This window comes from Macrobrachium nipponense, chromosome 33 (assembly GCF_015104395.2).
Source record: "Macrobrachium nipponense isolate FS-2020 chromosome 33, ASM1510439v2, whole genome shotgun sequence".
Taxonomy (NCBI): Eukaryota; Metazoa; Arthropoda; class Malacostraca; order Decapoda; family Palaemonidae; genus Macrobrachium; species Macrobrachium nipponense.
The window spans coordinates 15,948,611-15,968,431 of NC_087219.1; the positions used below are offsets into that span (position 1 = coordinate 15,948,611).

A 19,821-nucleotide genomic window follows, 5' to 3' on the forward strand; every position below is an offset into this window, starting at 1 on the left:
GGAACATAAATAAAGAGTTATAACAATAAGGCTGCTGTACTTGCCTGCATCAAGACAGATCTAGCGTGTGATGTGGCTAATCTTCATCCCATCCGCAAGAATGGAAAAAAAAAAATAAGGAGACCAGTCATCTCACTCATTCTCTCTTCCACACAACCATCTTAGACACGATACACTGTCCCGTCAGGGGAACTGGATGAGCTACACAACTTGTTGGGCAGCCACCACCTGACCCAGAATAAAAAAAGGATTTTTGGACGTAAGGAAAAATCTATTTCTTGGGCGATTGGCTCGTGTCCGCCCAGCGAAAATATCCTTTAATCTATTTATTTCTAGTGGGTAAATGTAACTAACCGACATAACCAGAAGAATAAATAAAAATCAAAGAAAAAGGGTCAGTATGAACTGACTTCGCTCACTCCCTCTAGGAGGGTGTCGGTATGAACACTAGGCGAGTGAGACCACTACCACGAGCCAAATGCCAATAGAAATCTCCCACACAAAACCCTCCAAAGAGGGGAGCCGTCCCACAGAGGGAGCAGCTCGAACTACTACTACACCATCCCATGCTTGCGACTGCTGCGCCTCTAGTGGCCATCCTGAAGTTAGCAGACAATCTTGAGCGAAGGGGAGGGTGGGGGGGGTAGGGGGGTATTTCGCTGGCGACGAGCCCAATCGCCAGAAATAGATTTTTGCCTTACGTCAAAAAATCCTTTTTCCCTGGGCTCACTCGTGTCGCTTGCGCGAAATCGTACCAGAGAGAAACAGCACAAGATTGTAAAACAAAGTAAAATAAAAATAAATATAATAAAACAAAATAGGTCTCAAAATGCAAGATACAAAAATAAAAGAAGAATATAAAAATTGCTAAAAAGATACAAGTACACAGTAAAGCCCAAAAATCAGAATTATGCTTTAATTAACCGATTAAATCTAATTATGTTAATAATATAAGGTAATTTACATATACAAATAGGTACAATGATTACCTATTCACAATAAATCTGTGTAACCACATGTATCAAAAATAGAATAGCAATTAGTATAAAATTTACATAAATATTTGATTCAATGATAAAATAAAATATCTTAGGAATGTATATGACTTAATATACAAAACCCGTAACCATTGCATTATGATGTATCCCCTAGCATAAAAATAAGGGGATAACATCTATGAGATTCAGTATGGTAATCAGATGTGAGTGTCCCTAACCAGACAAAAGGGGCACTTATACAACATCATAAGCAGCTAAGACACCAGGTAAATGTTAATGAACAAGGCATGAATAGACGAACTGTTGGGTGAGGCAGGTAGAAGGAAGACTGAATCTTCTACTATAATCTAGCTAGAGTCAGGGGAAACTATGTTTACCCGCTGCTACTGCTGGGAATTTTCAGAGCTTCCAAGGACTTAAGGTAGTGACGTTTGAACACTGTCGGCGATTTCCATCCGGTATACTTCTTTAAATCAGCAAAATTCATATGTTGGAAGTAATTAATTGAGGTGGCTACTGCCCTGACATCATGTGCTTTTGGAAAGGAGTCAGGATTGGCTTTGTTGATAAAGTACAGGATTTGTTGCCTGATGCCTTTAGTGTATAGTACCACCTTTTTCCCCCCCTAAATAGAGGGGCCCCGATGAGGAAGAGGAGGTCCTGGATAGAAAGGCTCGTAAGGTTGAAACCGGACAAAGGGAAACATCTTGTGGAAGGGGTAGTACCTTCCAAGGTTCCCACCTCATCAAAGGATCTTCATTCTTTGCTAAAAAGCTACGTTCCGGAGAAAGTAGCACTTCCCCCGTGGGAAGGAATTGAATATGATCCGGATCTCTGGATAAAGCCGACAGTTCTGAAATTCTTGCTCCTGAAGCTAGCTTAATAAAAACAGAGTTTTTCTTAGGAGCATCATAAACGAGCATGTGTCATTATCGGTTTCGGAAGCCAGTTTTAGAACATCGTTTAAGAACCATGAAACTGACGTAGGCCTGACAGAGGGCCTAAGTCTAGCACATGCTTTAGGAATAGACGAGAAATAGGTATCTGTCAAGTCTATGTTAAATCCAAATTGAAATATCTTTTTCAATGCTGACTTGTTTGACGTAATCGTGCTAGCTGCTAAACCCTTTCAAATAAAGATCTGAAAAAGGATATAGCAGAATTAACTGTCATGATTCTGATATCTGACTCTCTCAGAAGATTGCTAACTTTTTGACGGCAGCATCATACTGCCTCAAAGTTGAATCCCTTTTATCGGATTCCAGGAAAAGAATATTCTGAGGGTCAATATTCGCATCTCTTTTTGCCGCAAACTTCCTGAAATCCATAAAGTTAGGGTTTTGAGAATCCCTGAGGAAGCGAACACAGTCCTCGTTTGTACTGACTGGGAGAGCTTGGGACTGGGGATCCGAAGGGGACGAAGACCCAGTTCCAGGATCAGGGGGTACCAATTGCTCCTTCGGCCAGTCTGGGGCTACTAGAGCCACTTGACCCCATGAATGTCCTGAGTTTGTCTAAGACCTTCATAAGGAGATTCACTGGAGGGAATACGTAAATCTCCTCCCAGTTGTTCCAGTCCAGAGCCAGGGCGTCCGTGGCGTAAGCCAGAGGGTCCAGGTTGGGGGCTACATAACACGGTAGTTTGTGGTTCGCTTGTGATGCGAAGAGATCCACCTGTAGCCCTGGACTCTTTTGAAGGATCCATTGGAACGAACTCTCGTCTAGAGACCATTCCGACTCTAGGGGTACTGATCGGGATAGGGCGTCTGCTATGACGTTTCTTACTCCAGCTATGTGGGTGGAGGAAAGATGCCAACTGAATTTGTCTGCCAGGGAGAGATGGCTATCATGACGTGATTTAGATGACGTGACTTGGAGCCTCCTCTGTTTATGCAATGTACTACCACTGCGCTGTCCAAGACTAGCTTTATGTGGGTAGTACCTTGTTGGGGGCGTAGAATCTTTTCAGAGTCAAGAAGACTGCCATTGCCTCCAGTACGTTTATATGGAACTGACGGAACTGGGGTGACCAAATTCCTTGCACCTTTTTGACCTGGGAGTTACCCTCCCCAGGCCGCTTAAGGACGCGGTTGTGTGGATGGTAATCCCTGGTGGAGGGAACTGAAGAGGGACTGACACTGACAGATTCTTGACTTTTGCCCACGGCCGAAGCCGGTTCTTTAGAATCAGAGGTACTGAGGATAGCTTGTCCCTGGACCTGACATTTGCTCGAGAGCGCCAGATCCTGGTTAGATCTTTCAGTTTGGCTTTCATTCAAGATGTTCGTTACTGAAGCAACTGGAGAGAGCCGAGGATTCTTTCCTGAGCTCTCCTCGATGCTAGTTTGTGACTTAGAAATTGCTTGACTGACTTCGCTATTTCTTTCCTTTTGGTGGATGGAATCGACAGAGTGTGTGAGGATATTCCATTGAATGCCTAGCCACTGAAAGTTTGACTCTGGGGTGAGTCTGGACTTGGATCTGTTTATCTTGAATCTAGATATTCTAGGAATTGGATCACTTTCAGTGTGGCCTTGTTGCATTCTTCGACTGATGGGGCCCAGATCAACCAATCGTCGAGATACGCTACTACCATAATCCCTTGAGCTCTGAGCTGTTGCACTACTACTTCCGCTAGCTTCGTGACACCCTGGGTGCCACGTTGAGCCGAACGGGACTACCTTGAAGGAGAACGTCTGGTCTCCTATCTTGAATCCCAGAAAACGGACGGAAGTGTCTTGCAACAGGGATATGATAGTAGCGGTCTGTAAGATCGATAGAGGGTGGTGACAGCCCCACGGGGAAGTAAGGTCCGCACCTGTGAGATCGTGAGCATCTTGAACTTGTCGCAGCGGATGGCTAAGTTTAAGCGGGACAAGTCTAACGATTACCCTTCTTTTTGTTTGAGCCTTTCTTTGGGACGCTGAACAAGCGACCTTGAAATTTTAATCTCTTGACTTTGACTATAGCTCCTTTCTGAAGGAGGTCCTCTGCGTACTCTGTCAATTCCTTGGTAAGGAAGTTGACGGAAAGGTCTGGCTGGAGGTGGGTTCGTCAACCAGCTCCAACCCAGCCCTTTTGACACTATGCTCTGAGACCCACTGGCTGAAGTTCCAACCGGTGGCGAAAGTGAAACAGCCTCCCTCCTACCTGAAGTTCCTCATTGGTTCTGGTAACCCCCTCGACCTCCTCTGAAGTGCTTTCCCCTATTGAAGGGGCCTCCCGATCCTCTCCCACGAAAGGACGCTTACCTCTGCCTCCCTTGTTCGAGCGGTCATACTTCTGAGAAGCTTGACTCTCGAAGGCTGGATTGTAAGCTGGAGAGATGGCGTATGAGGTGGAGGGTTGAGGCTGAGGGGATATCACATAAATAGGCTGTGATTGCCCCTTTAGACGTGGAGGGCTGAGCTGTCTGCACTAACGGCACTGTAGGAACTTGTTGAGGGAAGCGCGGCTGCTTCTTTTGGTAAGGTTGGAAACGTCTAGGCTTCCTTTGTCCCTTACCTTTTGGTGTCAAGTCTTGCCTTCTCCTAGCCGTAAGACCCCAACGGTCCTTAAGGCTTTGGTTCAACCTCGTAGCCTCTGCTTGTACTTCCTTTACCATAGCCTCTGGGAAGAGATCTGCGCCCCAGATGTTAGAAGAAAGTAACCTATTCGGTTCATGCCGAATGGTTGCCTCTAGCAATACTTGCTTTCTGCAATTTGTTCTAGCAGTGGCAAACTCGAACATGTCTGACTGCACCGTTTGAGTCAGGGCTTTGGTCATAAGCTTAAAAATTGGTTCTGAACCATAAGCCATGGTTGCACCTCAACATAGCCATCAGGTTTTTGATTGACTGGCTAGTCGTGTTTCGAGTCAAACTCCGCTTGAATAAGACTATCAGGGAGCCTGGGCAGCTTTTCACCAACTGCTCCATAGCACAGTCAGGTTTGAGTTTGCCAGCTGTGAAAGTGTTAGGCAAGTCCTCCATAATTCTCCAATTGACGGGAGCAACGGAGAAGTGGGGTCTGCTTCTTTCAGCTGAGGCATGGGTTCCCCTTTCTGAGCTGCTGAGATGGTCGACCTCGCTATCTTGGTAAGGAAAGGGAGCGGGGTACCTTCGTCCATCGTGAAAATGGTAAAGGGACTTTTGAATGGTTGGAGCTTGGTATTCGAACAGTCCATGTCGTCTAGACATCTAAGCCATTCTCGTTGGGCCTGGTCCCCGAGAATAGAGGACTGTCTCCTTTGGTACCCTGTCATCTCTAACCATAGCCGAAGGCGTGAGCCTAGCGTAGCCTATGAAGGGAGGCTGTAGGCCTTCCGGGTAGAACTCGAAGTCCTCTATTCTTCGAGTTCCAAACTCCGGTACGGAGATGAGACCATCTTGGAAGGGAGCATATGACGCTACTTCTCCTAAGGCATTGGATTTTTTCATGGAGAAAGCGGGCAGCGAAGGGGTCCATACGGGGGAAGCTGAGATCCACTAGTGTTAGAGGTTGAGGGAGAGGCAAGAGGGGCTTCTCTTAGGCCGGCTATAATAGTATCCTGAGAAGTTATCCTATCCGACAGGCGAGATATCATATGTTCCATACTCGTCTTAAGGGAGACCTACCAAGTCGCCCACCTGTTGCAACAGGCCAGCATTGGTGTCCAGAGCCGGAGCTGCTGCGGAGGTGGAGGGGAGACTCTGAATAGGCACCAAAGGTAGTGGAACTGGTGATACTGCCGGGGTGTGCGGGATTTCTCCTTAGACTTACTCTTTGAGGACTTTGAGCCGGAGCTAGACCCTTTAGACCTGTCTGGGCCTGGAGTTTACGAGACCGGTATACTTACGCGAAGAAGAAGACGAGGACGTCTTCTTCGAGGACGATGACGTCTTAGTCAAGGTCATATGCTTAGACTTGATCTTAGGCCTAACCGAAGCCTCTGGAGGAGTATATAACTCATCACCGGTAAAGCCTGGGAAGGATGGTGAAGTTGCAGGGGTAGAAGAAACAGTCACTCCCAAGGGGGACCCTTGGGTACCTGCATTACTTACCTCGACCAACAGGTCGTCTATACCTACCATAGGTTCAACATTTATATCCAGGGTTGCGACATCCGTGGAGATATCCTGGCCTTGTTCAGTCAAGGAGGCCGCCAGCTGTTGTTGGATAAGGCAATAGAGGGGTCCGCCTCTACCCGGGTCCGGGTCGACGTACCCAGTCGCCTTGCCTCCGGGGAAGATTAACAAAGCTAAACGCTTCTCCCATATGTAGGGCTGACCCTTGGCGGCGTTCTGCCAAAACCTCCGACCCACCCGGCCCGCAGGGTAGCCAATGCCGTATCTCTTACTGCCGGAGCCTGTAAGAGAGGATATATTTTAGATTTAAGAACACTTAAAACTAAAACTTAGGATATAACTTAAACTAGATGCCTTAAGTTAAAGTAATGATGAAAACTTAAGAACTAAAAGAAGCGGAGCGGCAGCGGAGATGGAATACTTACGCCTTCCAAAAGCTGGCTCACCAGATCGTAACATATGGTACACGTCTCATCGGTAACCAAGACCCTGGATGTTACCCCGTGCGGAGTCCGCGCATGGAGCATGGGACCGGCAAACTTCGTTGATCCAACAGGGGTCCTGAAGTGTAGCGGAACATCCCGGATGCTCACAGTTGGAGGCCTGTAAGTGGGAAGACACATGAGTATCTTAAAGGGTAACACTTACAGACTAAGGACAAAAGAACTCCGTTAACGTGACGGAGCTTCGGAAAAAATTTGGGCATAACCCCTCCCTGCATTGCCTGAATAGGCTATAATCCCGGAGAGATCCGGTAAATACTAAGGGAGGTGGGGATGGTTTAAGAAACTTAAGATAAACTTAAAGATAACTTAAACCTACATGCAAGTAACCGGACTAGGTCCAGTGAAGCGGAGTGTAGTAACTCAGCAATACGGTACGGTTAGTAAAGACCTATTGTATGCTCCGGTCCAACTATGGTGGACTATACCCTTCCGCTGGATATCAGAACTCCGATAGGGAGGAGCTCTAGTAAGGAGGGAAGGGCGAGATGACATACAGACTCGCGCTAACCGGAGCGACAAGGAAGTAACGGAGGGGGGGAAGGCCAGAGCCCCCCACAACGTACCACCCGCCGAGCCGAGAAGCGGAGAGGTCGGAACCAGTCAGGGGACTGTCGGACTCCCAGGCCCCTCCGGTGGAGGGGAAGGGGGAGGCAGGCTCGGGCATGCTGGGCGAGCAAGGACAGACCGACCCACCCCCGCCCGACTCTATGGGGAGAGAGGGGAGAGGGGGAAGGGGACTGGCAGGCGCCTGGCTGACTCGTGATCACGTAGTGACCACGAGGCGGTAACTAAGATACGGTAACCAAGCCTAGGCCAACCAACTGATCAGAGAGAAGCTATCGGGAAGCAACCAGAACTGAAAAGCGGTAAGCATATAGGCCCATAGGGCGAAAACCAACTGATCAGAGAGAAGCTATGAGGAAGCGACCGAACTGATCAACGGTAGACTAGGCTCTAACGAGCCAGGACCTAGGCTAAGCCAGACGCCAACTAACCTAACAATAACAAAACATAAAAATATAATATATAATAAAAATGAAAGAAAGAAGGTAAAATAGCAGGAGAAAAATCCAGAGTGTGCGACTAGCCCGAAGGCAAGGTCTAAGCCACCTCAAAGAAAGCTAGTCAGGGGCCGATACTAAGAACCTGGACTAGGGTCTGGATAGAAAAGCCTACATAAGGTGAAATACATACATGTATAACAACTTGAGTAGACGTAATAATGCGGATAATCAAAATAGAGCGTAAAAATAATAAGGGATGTTCTAGGTACGGGAGACCAAGAACGAACCCAACATGCGGCAGGACCATGCTGCCATGCTTCCAGCCCCCGAGAACGTATCTATACCTAAAAAAACGGCAAATACCGTCTCGGGGACGGAAAAAAACTCGCTAACCGTAAATACTGAGTAACTTAACTTAGCTGCTGCAATAGCTGCACGCTCCATTATCGAAAAAATCCGAAGAAATGGCACAAAATACACAGAGAGAAAAATAGCACTTGTGCTCGTGAGTGCTAACTGAAAAGGATGGCCACTAGAGGCGCAGCAGTCGCAAGCATGGGATGGTGTAGTAGTAGTTCGAGCATGCTCCCCTATGTGGGACGGCTCCCCTCTTGGAGGGTTTTGTGGTGGGAGATTTCTATTGGCATTTGGCTCGTGGTAGTGGTCTCACTCGCCTAGTGTTCATACCGACACCCTCCTAGAGGGTGAGCGAGTCAGTCATACTGACCTTTTTCTTTATTTTATTTATTCTCTGGTATGTGTTAGTACATTTACCCTAGAAATAATAGATTAAAGGATATTTCGCGCAAGCGACACGAGCTGAGCCCAGAAATAAAAGTGTTCAAGGACCTGTGGGCAATATCCTTGAGGTAAAAGAAAGTGAAAGTGGTCTGCCAAAGCCTTGAACCAGCATTTAAAATCCTATGAACAGACAAGTTCTTCTTATAGGCCTGAGAGGAACTTGAAGGTGAGGAGTAGGCTTGTCTAATCACCTCACGAAGCCAAAAAGAAGTGGTATTCTTGGACACTTCTCTCTTGGTTTGGCCTGTGCTTACAAAAAGTCTGTAACACCTAGGTCTTAGGTGACAAGTCCATTTTAGATAGCAACACAGTGCTCTGATGGGACAAAGCAACAACTCGAGGATCGCTATCAACAAATTCCTTTAGAAAAGGTGTCAAAATGAGGCAAATTTGTCATCATGAACCGAGGGATTTTGTCTTAGCCATGAATTCCGGGCAAACTTGAAGGCTACAAGACCCCCAACCCCTGGTGTGTTTAACATCTTAACATAGGCCATGAAGCTCTCCAACTCTCTTCAAGAAAGTCAAGTCCAGGAGGAAAACTTTTAAAGTCGTTGCCCGGTCTGACGATTGACGTAGTGGTTTGTATGGAGCCCGAGTGAGACTACTCAGAAGCATAGTAAGATCCCATGTAGGAGGTTTGAGTTCTCTAGGTGAACAAGACTGTTCAAAGCTCTTGAACAACATAAAGATCTCCCATGATAAAGTGATGTCCAAGACTTATAGACAAAGAACTAATCTCAAGGCAGCCCTGTAGCCTTTGATAACAGACATGGAAAGATGCTTCTCAGTTCTGTAAAAGGTCAGACAATCCATTATCTGATGAACAGAAGTTCCAGGTGGAGAGAAACCCCATCGATGACACCAATCACAGTAGACAGCCCACTTGCCCTGGTACACAGCTGACAAAGATCTCCTGAGGTAGCCAGACATTTGAGTCACTGATCTGCAAGGAAAGCCTCTTGCTCACAAGAGATGCTGGACAGCCTCCAGCTATGAGGAGATAGGGACCCTACTGGACCCTACTGATGGATGGTGCCTTCTCACATGAGGTTGGCAGAGAAGGTTGTGTCAAGTGGGAACTTCTCGCAGAACTGCCAAGAGAAGACAGAAGGTCCAGGAACCACTCTGCTTGGGGCCACAAAATTGCTACCAGGGTCATCCTGAGATTCCTGGACCCCATCAATCAGTTCATGACATGACGGACCAGGCAGAATGGAGGGAAGGAGTACACTTCTAGATTGTCCCACGAATGCTGAAGGGAGTACATTTGTTATAAACTTACAGCTACTTTTATAATTATATAATATTAAGAATAAGGCAGATTTCAAATATTTATAGTATTAAATCAATAAACACATGAAAAAACATGATGAAAATATGGTAGCTCCTGTGCTTTTACAGAGACTGCACAATTAACTAAATCCAATCACAAAAGAAGCTAAAATTGTACATATAGGTAAGCTAATGAGTAGTTTCAAATCTATTTCTTAAGTAATGGCTCCAACTGTACATGTGGTTACAAGGAATAATGAGACTAATGGTGCTTTATCAAAATAATCCTCACAACACAAATGTCAATCTCCAAAGCTGTAACATTAAGTTCTGGGTTTAGCATCTGACTGTCAGTACAATTCCCCAGACAGCTGAGTGATAAAAAAAGTTAGGTTATTAACAAAAAGTACCCATAACAGCTAATCCAGGTTGTTAATACATGTGCTTACGGCAAGAGTCTTCTGTATCTGCATCCATACCTCATTCGAAAAATATATTACCCTAATCAAAAGAAGCCTACCTTTAATATCATTAGTATTTACTGCCGAACTCACAGCCATACAAATGGCTCGATATAATATCTGAGAAAATACCAAGTCCGTCTATTATTTTCAGTGACTCGTGTAGTGTTATAGATGCTATAAGTCATTATACAGTGGTCCCCCGTATTCGTGGGGATGCGTACCAGACCCGCCCCCCCTGAATAGTTAGAACCCGCAAATAGTTGGAACCCTTATAAAAATGCTTAAAACCTCCTATTTGGGTAGTTAAATCTCAAGAAAAACCTGCTACAAATTTGTATACCAGGTTTTTTTAATAGCTTTATCACAAAAGTGCATTTTATGATGAAATTGATAAAAAAAAACCCAGGAATTTGTGGATATTTCTCATAGAAAAATACCGCGAATATGCTAATTTTCCCCAAATACTGCGGGGAAACGTTCCAGAGAGAAAAATGTGCATGTGCGAGTCCACGAATCCGTAGAATGCGAAGACGGGGGTCCACTGTAAACCAGTAAACCAAATAGTACAAGAAATACAAACAAAAATTCATCAACTCCTCTAATCAGGATTATCAATGGAAATATGTTGGATTCCAGCACACGTGGGAATAAAAGGAAATGGAAATGCAGACTCTGCTGCCAAATTAGCCTGCACTATCCCTCCAACAGTTACATATGCCCCAGTGTCAGAATGGATAACATCTGTCAAACCATTGATATACCAAGATTGGAAAAGAGAATGGTCTTTGGTGCCAACCACAAATAAGCTTAAAAGTATAAAAACTGAAGTGTATGCATGGAGGACATCTTCACAAAAAGAAATATCAAAAAGAGGTATTTTTTGGTAATCATAACAAGGATCCGTATAGGACACAAGATTCTCGCATGGTCACTTTTATGTCGAAACCACATGCTGACCCAATGAAGTGTAATAGATGTCAAGCACCCACGACAGTGCAACATTTACTTGTTGAATGCCCAAACTGGACTCAACAAAGATCAATTTATCTAAGGAATTCAAAAATGAAAAATATTCTTACTGAAAGCAAAGATTTTCAATTAACAACTTCATCGTTTTTAAAAATAAAATTGGTTTCTTAAATGAAGTCCTAAATTTTTTTTTTCTCGGGATTAATCCAGCCTGAGAAGAGTATACTCAAGACTCAGAGGTATGGAAAAACTAAGCCCTATATATCATCCAAATTAAGCAATGTAAGTCCACCGAGTTAGGGTGACACTTAAACGAAACCAAAGTTCCAAGTGGGAATCTTTTATGGTAGTACATATCTATAAAAGCACAGTCAACCCCCGCTATTTGCAGTTCCAGATTTGTGGACTCGCCTATTCACAGATTTTTCAATGGAACATATATACACATTAACGGAAAATTCACCTATTTGCGATATTTTTCATAGAGAAATACTCACTAATTACTGTACTTTCTTATTTTCATGAGTAAATGCATTTTTTATAAAACTTAAAATACTCGGGTATAAGCAGAATGTTTCAGTTTTCTTGGTGACATAATTGACTTTTGAAAAGTTACTGAACGGCCATTAAGAGAAAGATCAGCAAAAGTTTGAATGAAGAGTAAACATTGCTGAACTTCTGGTAGGTAAAAAAAAATATCCCATTAATCAATCATAGCAAGTGACAAAGGAAATACAGTTGAATTTGAACAGTAACAATTCAATGAATGGTAAGATTTATGGCCACAATGGTGTAAGATAATCCTGCTACAAATGAGGAAGTTCTGGAGATGTGGTGCCGAGTGAATGGAAAACAAGATCTTTAAGATTGGAATTATTCAAATACGCACTAAGAAATGAGGAGGACCTCTTAGAATAGTAGATGGAGAGAGCATGAATGAGACCAGAAGATGTCCCTAAGGGTGGAAAAAGGTCACAGATGAAGAATGATGACTTAAAATCATTAAGAATTTAAGCAGAAGGTGCACAAGACAGGAAAGGGGAGAAAACTCATTTCATGATAAACCCAATTAAGGGATACCTTGCATAGCACCAATGTTAAATAATTTTGATGATAATTTATGTATAAATTTTAATTTTTGTTACAATGCCAGTCTCCCGAACAGTAAGGTAAAGCAATGTTGGATTTGGTCCAAACTCGGATGGGTGATCACTGTTGAATGCTAATAATGAACCTGTTCATTAGCACTGCTGGTTTCTCAATCAGTTAAATTAAAAAAAACTGGGTCTGGTCAGTATACTGTAGTTGCCACAAAAGCTCCTGCAGGACACAGGCACAGAGCTATTAGTCCCATTTAAAAATCAATGCATATAACCTTTAACAGGTCTCAGAAGTCTGGTGTGCATTGCAATGGATAATGACACCCACATGTGAGTTGGCATGTGATATAAACCTGAACATTATTTTAACAACTTGACCATTGATTAACATCTATCTAATTTTGACCATTAATTAACATTATCTAATTTATCAAAACATTCACATTTAGGACTTAAAATCAGGCACATACTCCTTACTTCCAAATAATATTACTTACACAGTCATGAAAGGTGCACTTTCCGTAGAGATCGTTACGGTCTGTTACTTAGCTTTGAACCCTAATTCATTCTTCGATTGACTCTTAGTTTCTTTCCACTCAACTCCTTTGCAGATCTACAAATTATTTGTTTCAATGAAGTAATCGTGCTTTCACTTTCTGAAGCCAATTCCCACTTTTTTCTATAAAATTCCTACTGTTTTATTGCATACGAATTTAGTGTCAGCTTTTAGCCCTTTTTTTCTCTACAATTCTCTTCATATTCTGAAAAATATTCATCATCTGTTGCAATACTGTGTCTTCATTTCTGTGACGCTTTTCCAGAATGCTAAGCAATGCATTTTCTCTCTCTTTTCTCTCCAACCTCTGTCTTTCAAGAATCACACTTAATTGACAATCATAATCTTCAACATTTGCAATCTTCTTTTCATACATCTGACTAACAGTATTACTGTTGGAAAGAGAAGCAACATGCTGTCTTGGTTTTAATGCTAATTTTTTATTTTCAATGTTTACTGCTACACCCTGACTTAAAGATTCCGTTGATTTCCTTGGTCTTCCTCTCTTCCTCTTAACAGATACATTTATGCCACACTGTGTACTTTTATCTTTGAGCTCAATTTCTTCTTCAGCAATTTTCTGCTTGAATGAAGTTTCAGGGGAATTCACTTCACAATCGTCATCTACATTATCACTCAGAGAATTAGAAAAGAAGGTAAATTTTGTCTTTCTCCCAGAGCGTGTGCGAATGACTTTAGTTCGTACTCCTGTGCCGATTTTTCCTTCAACCATTTCACCACTAAAATCTTCATTTGGACACTTGGTGTTCAAGACATCTACACCACAACCCGATGTAGATGGTCTTGAGAATTCAGGGTGTTCTCCTTCTTCAAAAATACCTGGGGTTTCCTGTTCTAATTTACAGTCATGATCTACAACAATACACATCTCAGATTCTGGAAAACTAACCACAGGTTTAGAGCAGGTCGATACATCACAATTGATATCCTTCTTTCTGCTAATTACCCCGGTAGTTGTAACTTTAGCATTAATAAGATTCTTTGATTTATCTCCAAAACTAAGTTTACCTTTTCCAAAATTATCAGTTCTCATTCTAACAGGAACCTCTATCAACTCACTATTTGTCGACTTAACTGACTGACTTGCAGCAGAGCCCTTACCAGTTTCAACAGCACCCAACAACTTCTCACTGCTGTGTTCTGCACATGAAGCACTGCTTTCCTTATCAGCTTCATCCACATTGTGTTTACTTCTCTTATGTGCTGATTTACTGTGCTCTGCTAAACTCGAGTCTAAGGCATCAGAAGAGTTGCTGTCTGATAAAAAATTCTCACATTCTAGCTGCCTTTGCCTTTTTCCTGTTAAAAAATAAAGAAAATTTAACATCTAGTATAAAAGACATTACATAGGTTAAAATCCAACATCATACACTGCATCTAAAAAATTTCCCAAAAGTGCATGCAACACTAATTCATATAATGTAGTCTACATCATAATACCGATAACTTTGAACTAGCATTGTTCCAAAATCTAAGGCATAACAATGATAACCTGAACAGAATCTTGTAAATGCACTACAGTCAACTCCTGTTGATTTGCAGTTCCAGATTTGTGGACTCACCTATTCATGGATTTTTCTATGGAACACATACACATTATTCACAGAAAATTTGCCTATTCGTGGTACTTTTCACATTTTCGTGACTGCATTTTTCGTGATAAAACTATTAAAATACTCAGGTATAAGTATTTGGTGCATGAATGACAAAAATAGGCATTTATAAGCAATTTTAGAGGAGTTTTAAGTATTCACAAAGGGTTGTGGTACACATCCCCCAAGAATGCCTAGAATCAACTATACAGAGACGGCATAAAAAATTTCAGTGCTGTGGCAGTAACTAAAAATTCCACAAGTTTCAAGCAATTGAAATTAAAAATAAACATGAAACAACTGCATTAACATGACCCCTTTGTCATTCCTACCTGCTGGTTTTCTTGATGACTTAAGTCTCCTCCCCTTCTTAAGTGATCTTGCACTTGACACTGGCACATCTTGTCCTACAATAAAGGTTTTGATATAAGTGAATTTATATAACCAGCCCTCTTTACAAACAAATCACTTCTACATGCAAAATAAATGCAAAATGCTCTTATCACATTTCAGACAAACCATTACATGTTAAGACAAAATTATATAAATTTGTGTTGGCCACTGTAGTTTGGACATGTCTAATTTATTCAAATACACTTTAGACAATAATTCTTGCTAACACTGTGTAAAATAATTATATATCCATATTGTTTCATGCAATTACAGTGATACTGTACCCTAAATTATCAATGAATAAGTACTATGTATGCTGTAATCACTATATTTCTTTACAAAATAAAAATCCAAAAAATAAGGAATGTGCACGTAGTATAACATTCATGACACACTTTCTTACTTTTAAGATTCATGAAGAAGTTCTCCATTTGACCAGCCTTGAGCAACTTATGTAATTCTGCTACATGTGAGTTTTCTTCATTGCCTTCAAGGAATCTCCTTAGGGCCAAGACTAAGTGAAGACGAATCTGGGAAATACATAATATTTTACTACAAATTTTGGTTCAAGCCAAAAAAAATAGGGTACTCAAGACTAACAACCGATACAGTAATACACACCTTGAGTCATAATAAATCCATTGTTACTGGCTTATGAATGTACTCTATTGTACATTCTCTTGTTATTTCTATTGTATTTCTTTACAGAATATTACCATGAAATGAACCATGTCCCCACCAAAACACAGCAAAATTAATTGTGGCTTCAGCTAGATGTAAAGGAGATTTAAAAATTGAAATAAAAACTAATTCAATGACATGAAGGTGGAAAATCTTTAGCCTACACATATATAGTGTATATTCATCAAGTTTTATATAATGTGTATAGCATTGTACAGTATTACACTAACTTCACCAGACATCATCTTGCCAGATACATTAGCTAGGCATAGTAGACTGAATATGTAAAGAATCCAGGCTATTTACTCATAATTCTGTGCAGCTTTGTTTTGTATCCAAGAATGCACTCAATGACCAAATTGCATCACATCTTATTTCACAGATAATTGAGGACATCATGAGAATCATAAATGTAAAAGGTGAAAGCCGTGATTATTTACTGATAAATGAAAAAATATATAAAATTTCTATTCAAATCTTAATTTTTTACAAAACATCTTTCATAAATGTTCCCATCACCATATTAAAGTATAAACATAAGAGTAAATAAACAGTACATTTAAATAAGAGCTGCGCATATTTATAAAAACTAAACGATAGGCAGTTTTTTCACCATACTCTTTTGCAATTTATAAAGAACCATCAACTCCCATACAGCTACGTATATTAATGAGGACCTGCAATAATAATAATAATAATACAGAATTACAGGGGCATTACACTTCAGGAAATCTCAAGCATGACTAACCTGCCTCGTTCTAGGAATAACTTTAAGGAGCTTCTTCGTCCTGATATGAGACTGGATTTGATTTATAAGCTCTGGTATCATTTTCTTTTCATCTGTGCATACATTATCTTGGAACATTTCCTCTCCTACCTTGCAAGCTACTTCAAACACAACACTTGTGGCCTCAGTGCTCAATGGCATCACACCTGGAAATAAGTACAGCGTGTTGAAAGGGTTTCTTACGTAAGACTCGGTTTGATCCAAGAGAAAATATATTATGAATATCTTATAAATAGTTTTACCAATTATGGAATTACTAAATCAAGGCCCTCCCAGAGATGGCATATAATTTGAAGTAGTAAAGAACACTCATCTAGTGTTTTCTCTCTCTTCTTCTCTCTTTCCTGCCTTTCCCTGGCAGTAACCCAAACAATCATCTAACAGCTGGGTACCTAATTTACTGATGAAGTAACAGAGGCATACTGGTATTTGGGGATTACACTTATTTGTCCCACCTCATCCAGTCCAAAAATAGGCGGCTTATGACATATATTTATATATATAACCAGGGGGACTTACAGAGAATACTGTAGGATTTTCTGGAGATGTGCAACTGAAAACTGTTGGAAGTCATGACTAGAGTTCTTTGGGAGAATCATACAAGAAACAAAAAGGTAAAACAAAGATATGGGATTTAAAGCATGAAATATAGAAGAGAGAGAAGATAATTTGTCAGATGGCTACCACTAACAAAATGCCTAAAGTAAAAAGGTTTATCATAATCATATTAGCTTCTGTAAATAAATAAAAAATAAAACATGGAATTATGAACATGAGTAGAAGAATTTACCTGATGTCCAACTCAAAGATAGCTTTCTCCTTAACTGCACCACCTTTTCAAGAATTTCAAGGTAAGGAGCACCAGTTGGATTGGAAGACTTCCTGTTCGAATCTGTTTCAGCCCAGAGCTTTGACGTTCTTGTTCGATACTGGGTGATAAGTGTCTTGAAGTGATCATGAATCTGTTCTTTTGTATATCTGTAAAGAAATCTTACTGAGAACTGCAGCTAATTTCAAATACAATACAGCACTTATAAACATTCATATTAAGAACATTCAGATATGAACACACAGGGTCAGAAGTTAAAACTGTGTTTTGAGCGCTCTCCTTTGCCATCCTCAAGTTAAAATTTTGCTCTGTACATCAGTTCTGCTATTAACAATTTTGCAAAGAGCAGAACACAAAAACCAACCTCTTTAACCCCTTCCCTGATCATCCCGAGTATTCTTTTGATTAACTACCATGCACTATTCTTATAATCATGGGAATACTCATTCATGCTCATAAAATGTTCCTTTTTTGGGCTCGGCCATGTCGCTCCATGAAATAAGTCCGTTTAGTGTTATTTCTAGTAAAATATGTCTATAATACCAGAGACCTGCTAAATTGGACATGTCAGAACTCTCTGACTCGCTCACCTATAAAAAAAGGTGTCAGTATAAACCTGGGGCGAGTGTTAAACACTACCACAGCAACCTCTCCAATTAGCCTTTTCCTCATCAAAATCCCCTAAATACGGGGAGCTGACCCATAGGTCACACCCTGCTACCCCGTTGAAGGTGTCTGTGACGTTATACTTTTCGATAGCCACCTTGCGTTGGCACGTTTGTTTTGAGCTGTCTGCTCTTTAATCATATTTTGTGTTTTATCTTATTATGGATCGTTAGTCTGCCTCTTCACCCAAGTTAAGTACTTGTTCCGTTTTTTGACATATTTTTGGGGAGTGAGTTTTGCCTTTCGTTTTGCCTTTATTTTAGGATTTTGTCGGGCATCACTTGACCGTAGCGGCAGCGAGTCGCCCTTACGGCGTTCCCTTGTATGTATTATACCGGTTTTGCGTGGGCATCCATCCTGCTTTACCGTGTGGTATTTCAGTACATATTTTATTTATATCTTGGGTGGCAGTTTTAGGTCGATCCTGTTTTTGATTACTTATATTTTCATTATCTTCATTATTTTCATGGTTTTGCACGGGGCCCTTTATTCAAGCACGTGACTTTATTACGTGCTTTGTTGTTTACCCACCGTTATATTTTATTTCTGGTTTGGTATATTTCATTAAGTTATTTTCGTTTATTTTATTTTCTGTCTGCCTTCCGTTTCATTTCGTTATGACAGTAGGCTAGTTATGGGTTTCCTTGGTGCGACCTCTGTCATCGGGTGGCCTTCATAGCGGTTTAATATTTTACGAGTTTTAACTAGTCATATATAACCGCCCCCGTGTTAAAGCATGATTTATTTCCTTTTAGCTTTAAGTCATTGGTTTTAATTTATGTATTTATATGTTGGATGTTATGTCGTTAGCCTACATAGGCTGTCCCTGCGTTTTCCTCGTAGTCTAATATCTGCGGGGGATACGCTGGGTCATATGATAGTCCACCCCATCAGGCCTACTTCCCTCCCCCGCACGAGGGGCTCCCAGTAGTTGGGTGCCCCTCTCCCTCAGGTTGTCGCTGACGACCGATCCGAATCGGCGGAGGGGGGGTACAGAAGGTCCTCCAGGACCTTAGCTTGGTGGGTGTTGCTTCTCAGCCGACCTTCTCCTGAGTTGATGGTTGCTCTGCGTATTCAGTCTCGGTTTACCGTGGATTGGGTGCGTTCTGCTTCTTTCATCTCTCGGAGTTTTCATCCATTCGCCCTATGCATTCCCTCCCCGCATAAGGCCGGTTTGGATTCCGGTAATCGTTGAGGGTTATGTTTACGGAAGTTGCTCTTCCGTGGGCGAGCATAATGTATTGTTATATTTTAGTTTTTTATCTCTGTTTTGCCACGGAACTTCAAGTTCATGTGGCCGTCCCGGGATACTTCGTGTATCCCTCCCGGGTCATACAGTCCCGGGTTGATTTATGTCTTACACAGTTCCTGGGATGTATATATTTTATATATATATATATATTATATATATATTCATATTGTTTCAATCGGAATGATCCGGCATATTACTTGTAACATGGGTATTTCTATAAGTTTGTGCAAACGTCTTATACATATGTTATTTGCACTTACAGGCCACACAGTGTCTGGTTGCCGGCTGTAACGCTGTTCTACAGGATCCGTGCGGCCACGATGTTTGCCGGGACCATACCCCGTGTGCAGTGTTGCTGAAAGATTCCGTAGTCTGGCATCACGGAAACTGCTTTGCCTGCTACGTCTTGGTGCAACAGGTTACCTCTTTGGTAAGTTAACGCACTGCATCCCCCATGCATATTGCGTTGAAATTATACTGCACAGTTTTGATTAGCCCTCTTACACTGGAGCGGTAAATAAAAACATTGTCTCCTGTGTGCCGGAGGGGTTTCGGAGTGAGCGCGAAGCGATATTTTTTTTCAAAAAAATCACAGCGCGCTTAGTTTTCAAGATTAAGAGTTCATTTTTGGCTAATTTTTTTGTCATTGCCTGAAGTTTAGTATGCAACCATCAGAAATGAATAAAATTATCATTATCATATATAAATAATGCGATATATGATAGCGCAAAAACAAAATTTCTTATATAATTGTATCAAATCGTGCTGTGCGCAAACGGTTAAAGGTAACAAGTTACTTTTTTTTCATTTTGGTATATAACACGTTGTAAAACGATAAAAGCAACACAGAGAAATATTATCACAAAATAATGCATGAATTCGT

The 19,821-nt window shown here is 41.5% G+C and overlaps 1 protein-coding gene across 1 annotated transcript in view; it reads right to left on the reverse strand.

The window, feature by feature from the left end:
- Positions 1-8,387: 8,387 nt before the first annotated feature.
- LOC135202959 (uncharacterized) overlaps positions 8,388-19,821 on the reverse strand; it is a gene marked incomplete in the record, with an annotated part of 92,850 nt that continues 81,416 nt past the window's right edge. The window contains 5 exon segments of the mRNA XM_064232472.1: positions 8,388-14,037; positions 14,663-14,737; positions 15,127-15,253; positions 16,153-16,337; positions 16,982-17,169. Coding sequence (XP_064088542.1) covers positions 12,881-14,037; positions 14,663-14,737; positions 15,127-15,253; positions 16,153-16,337; positions 16,982-17,169 — 1,732 coding nt within the window.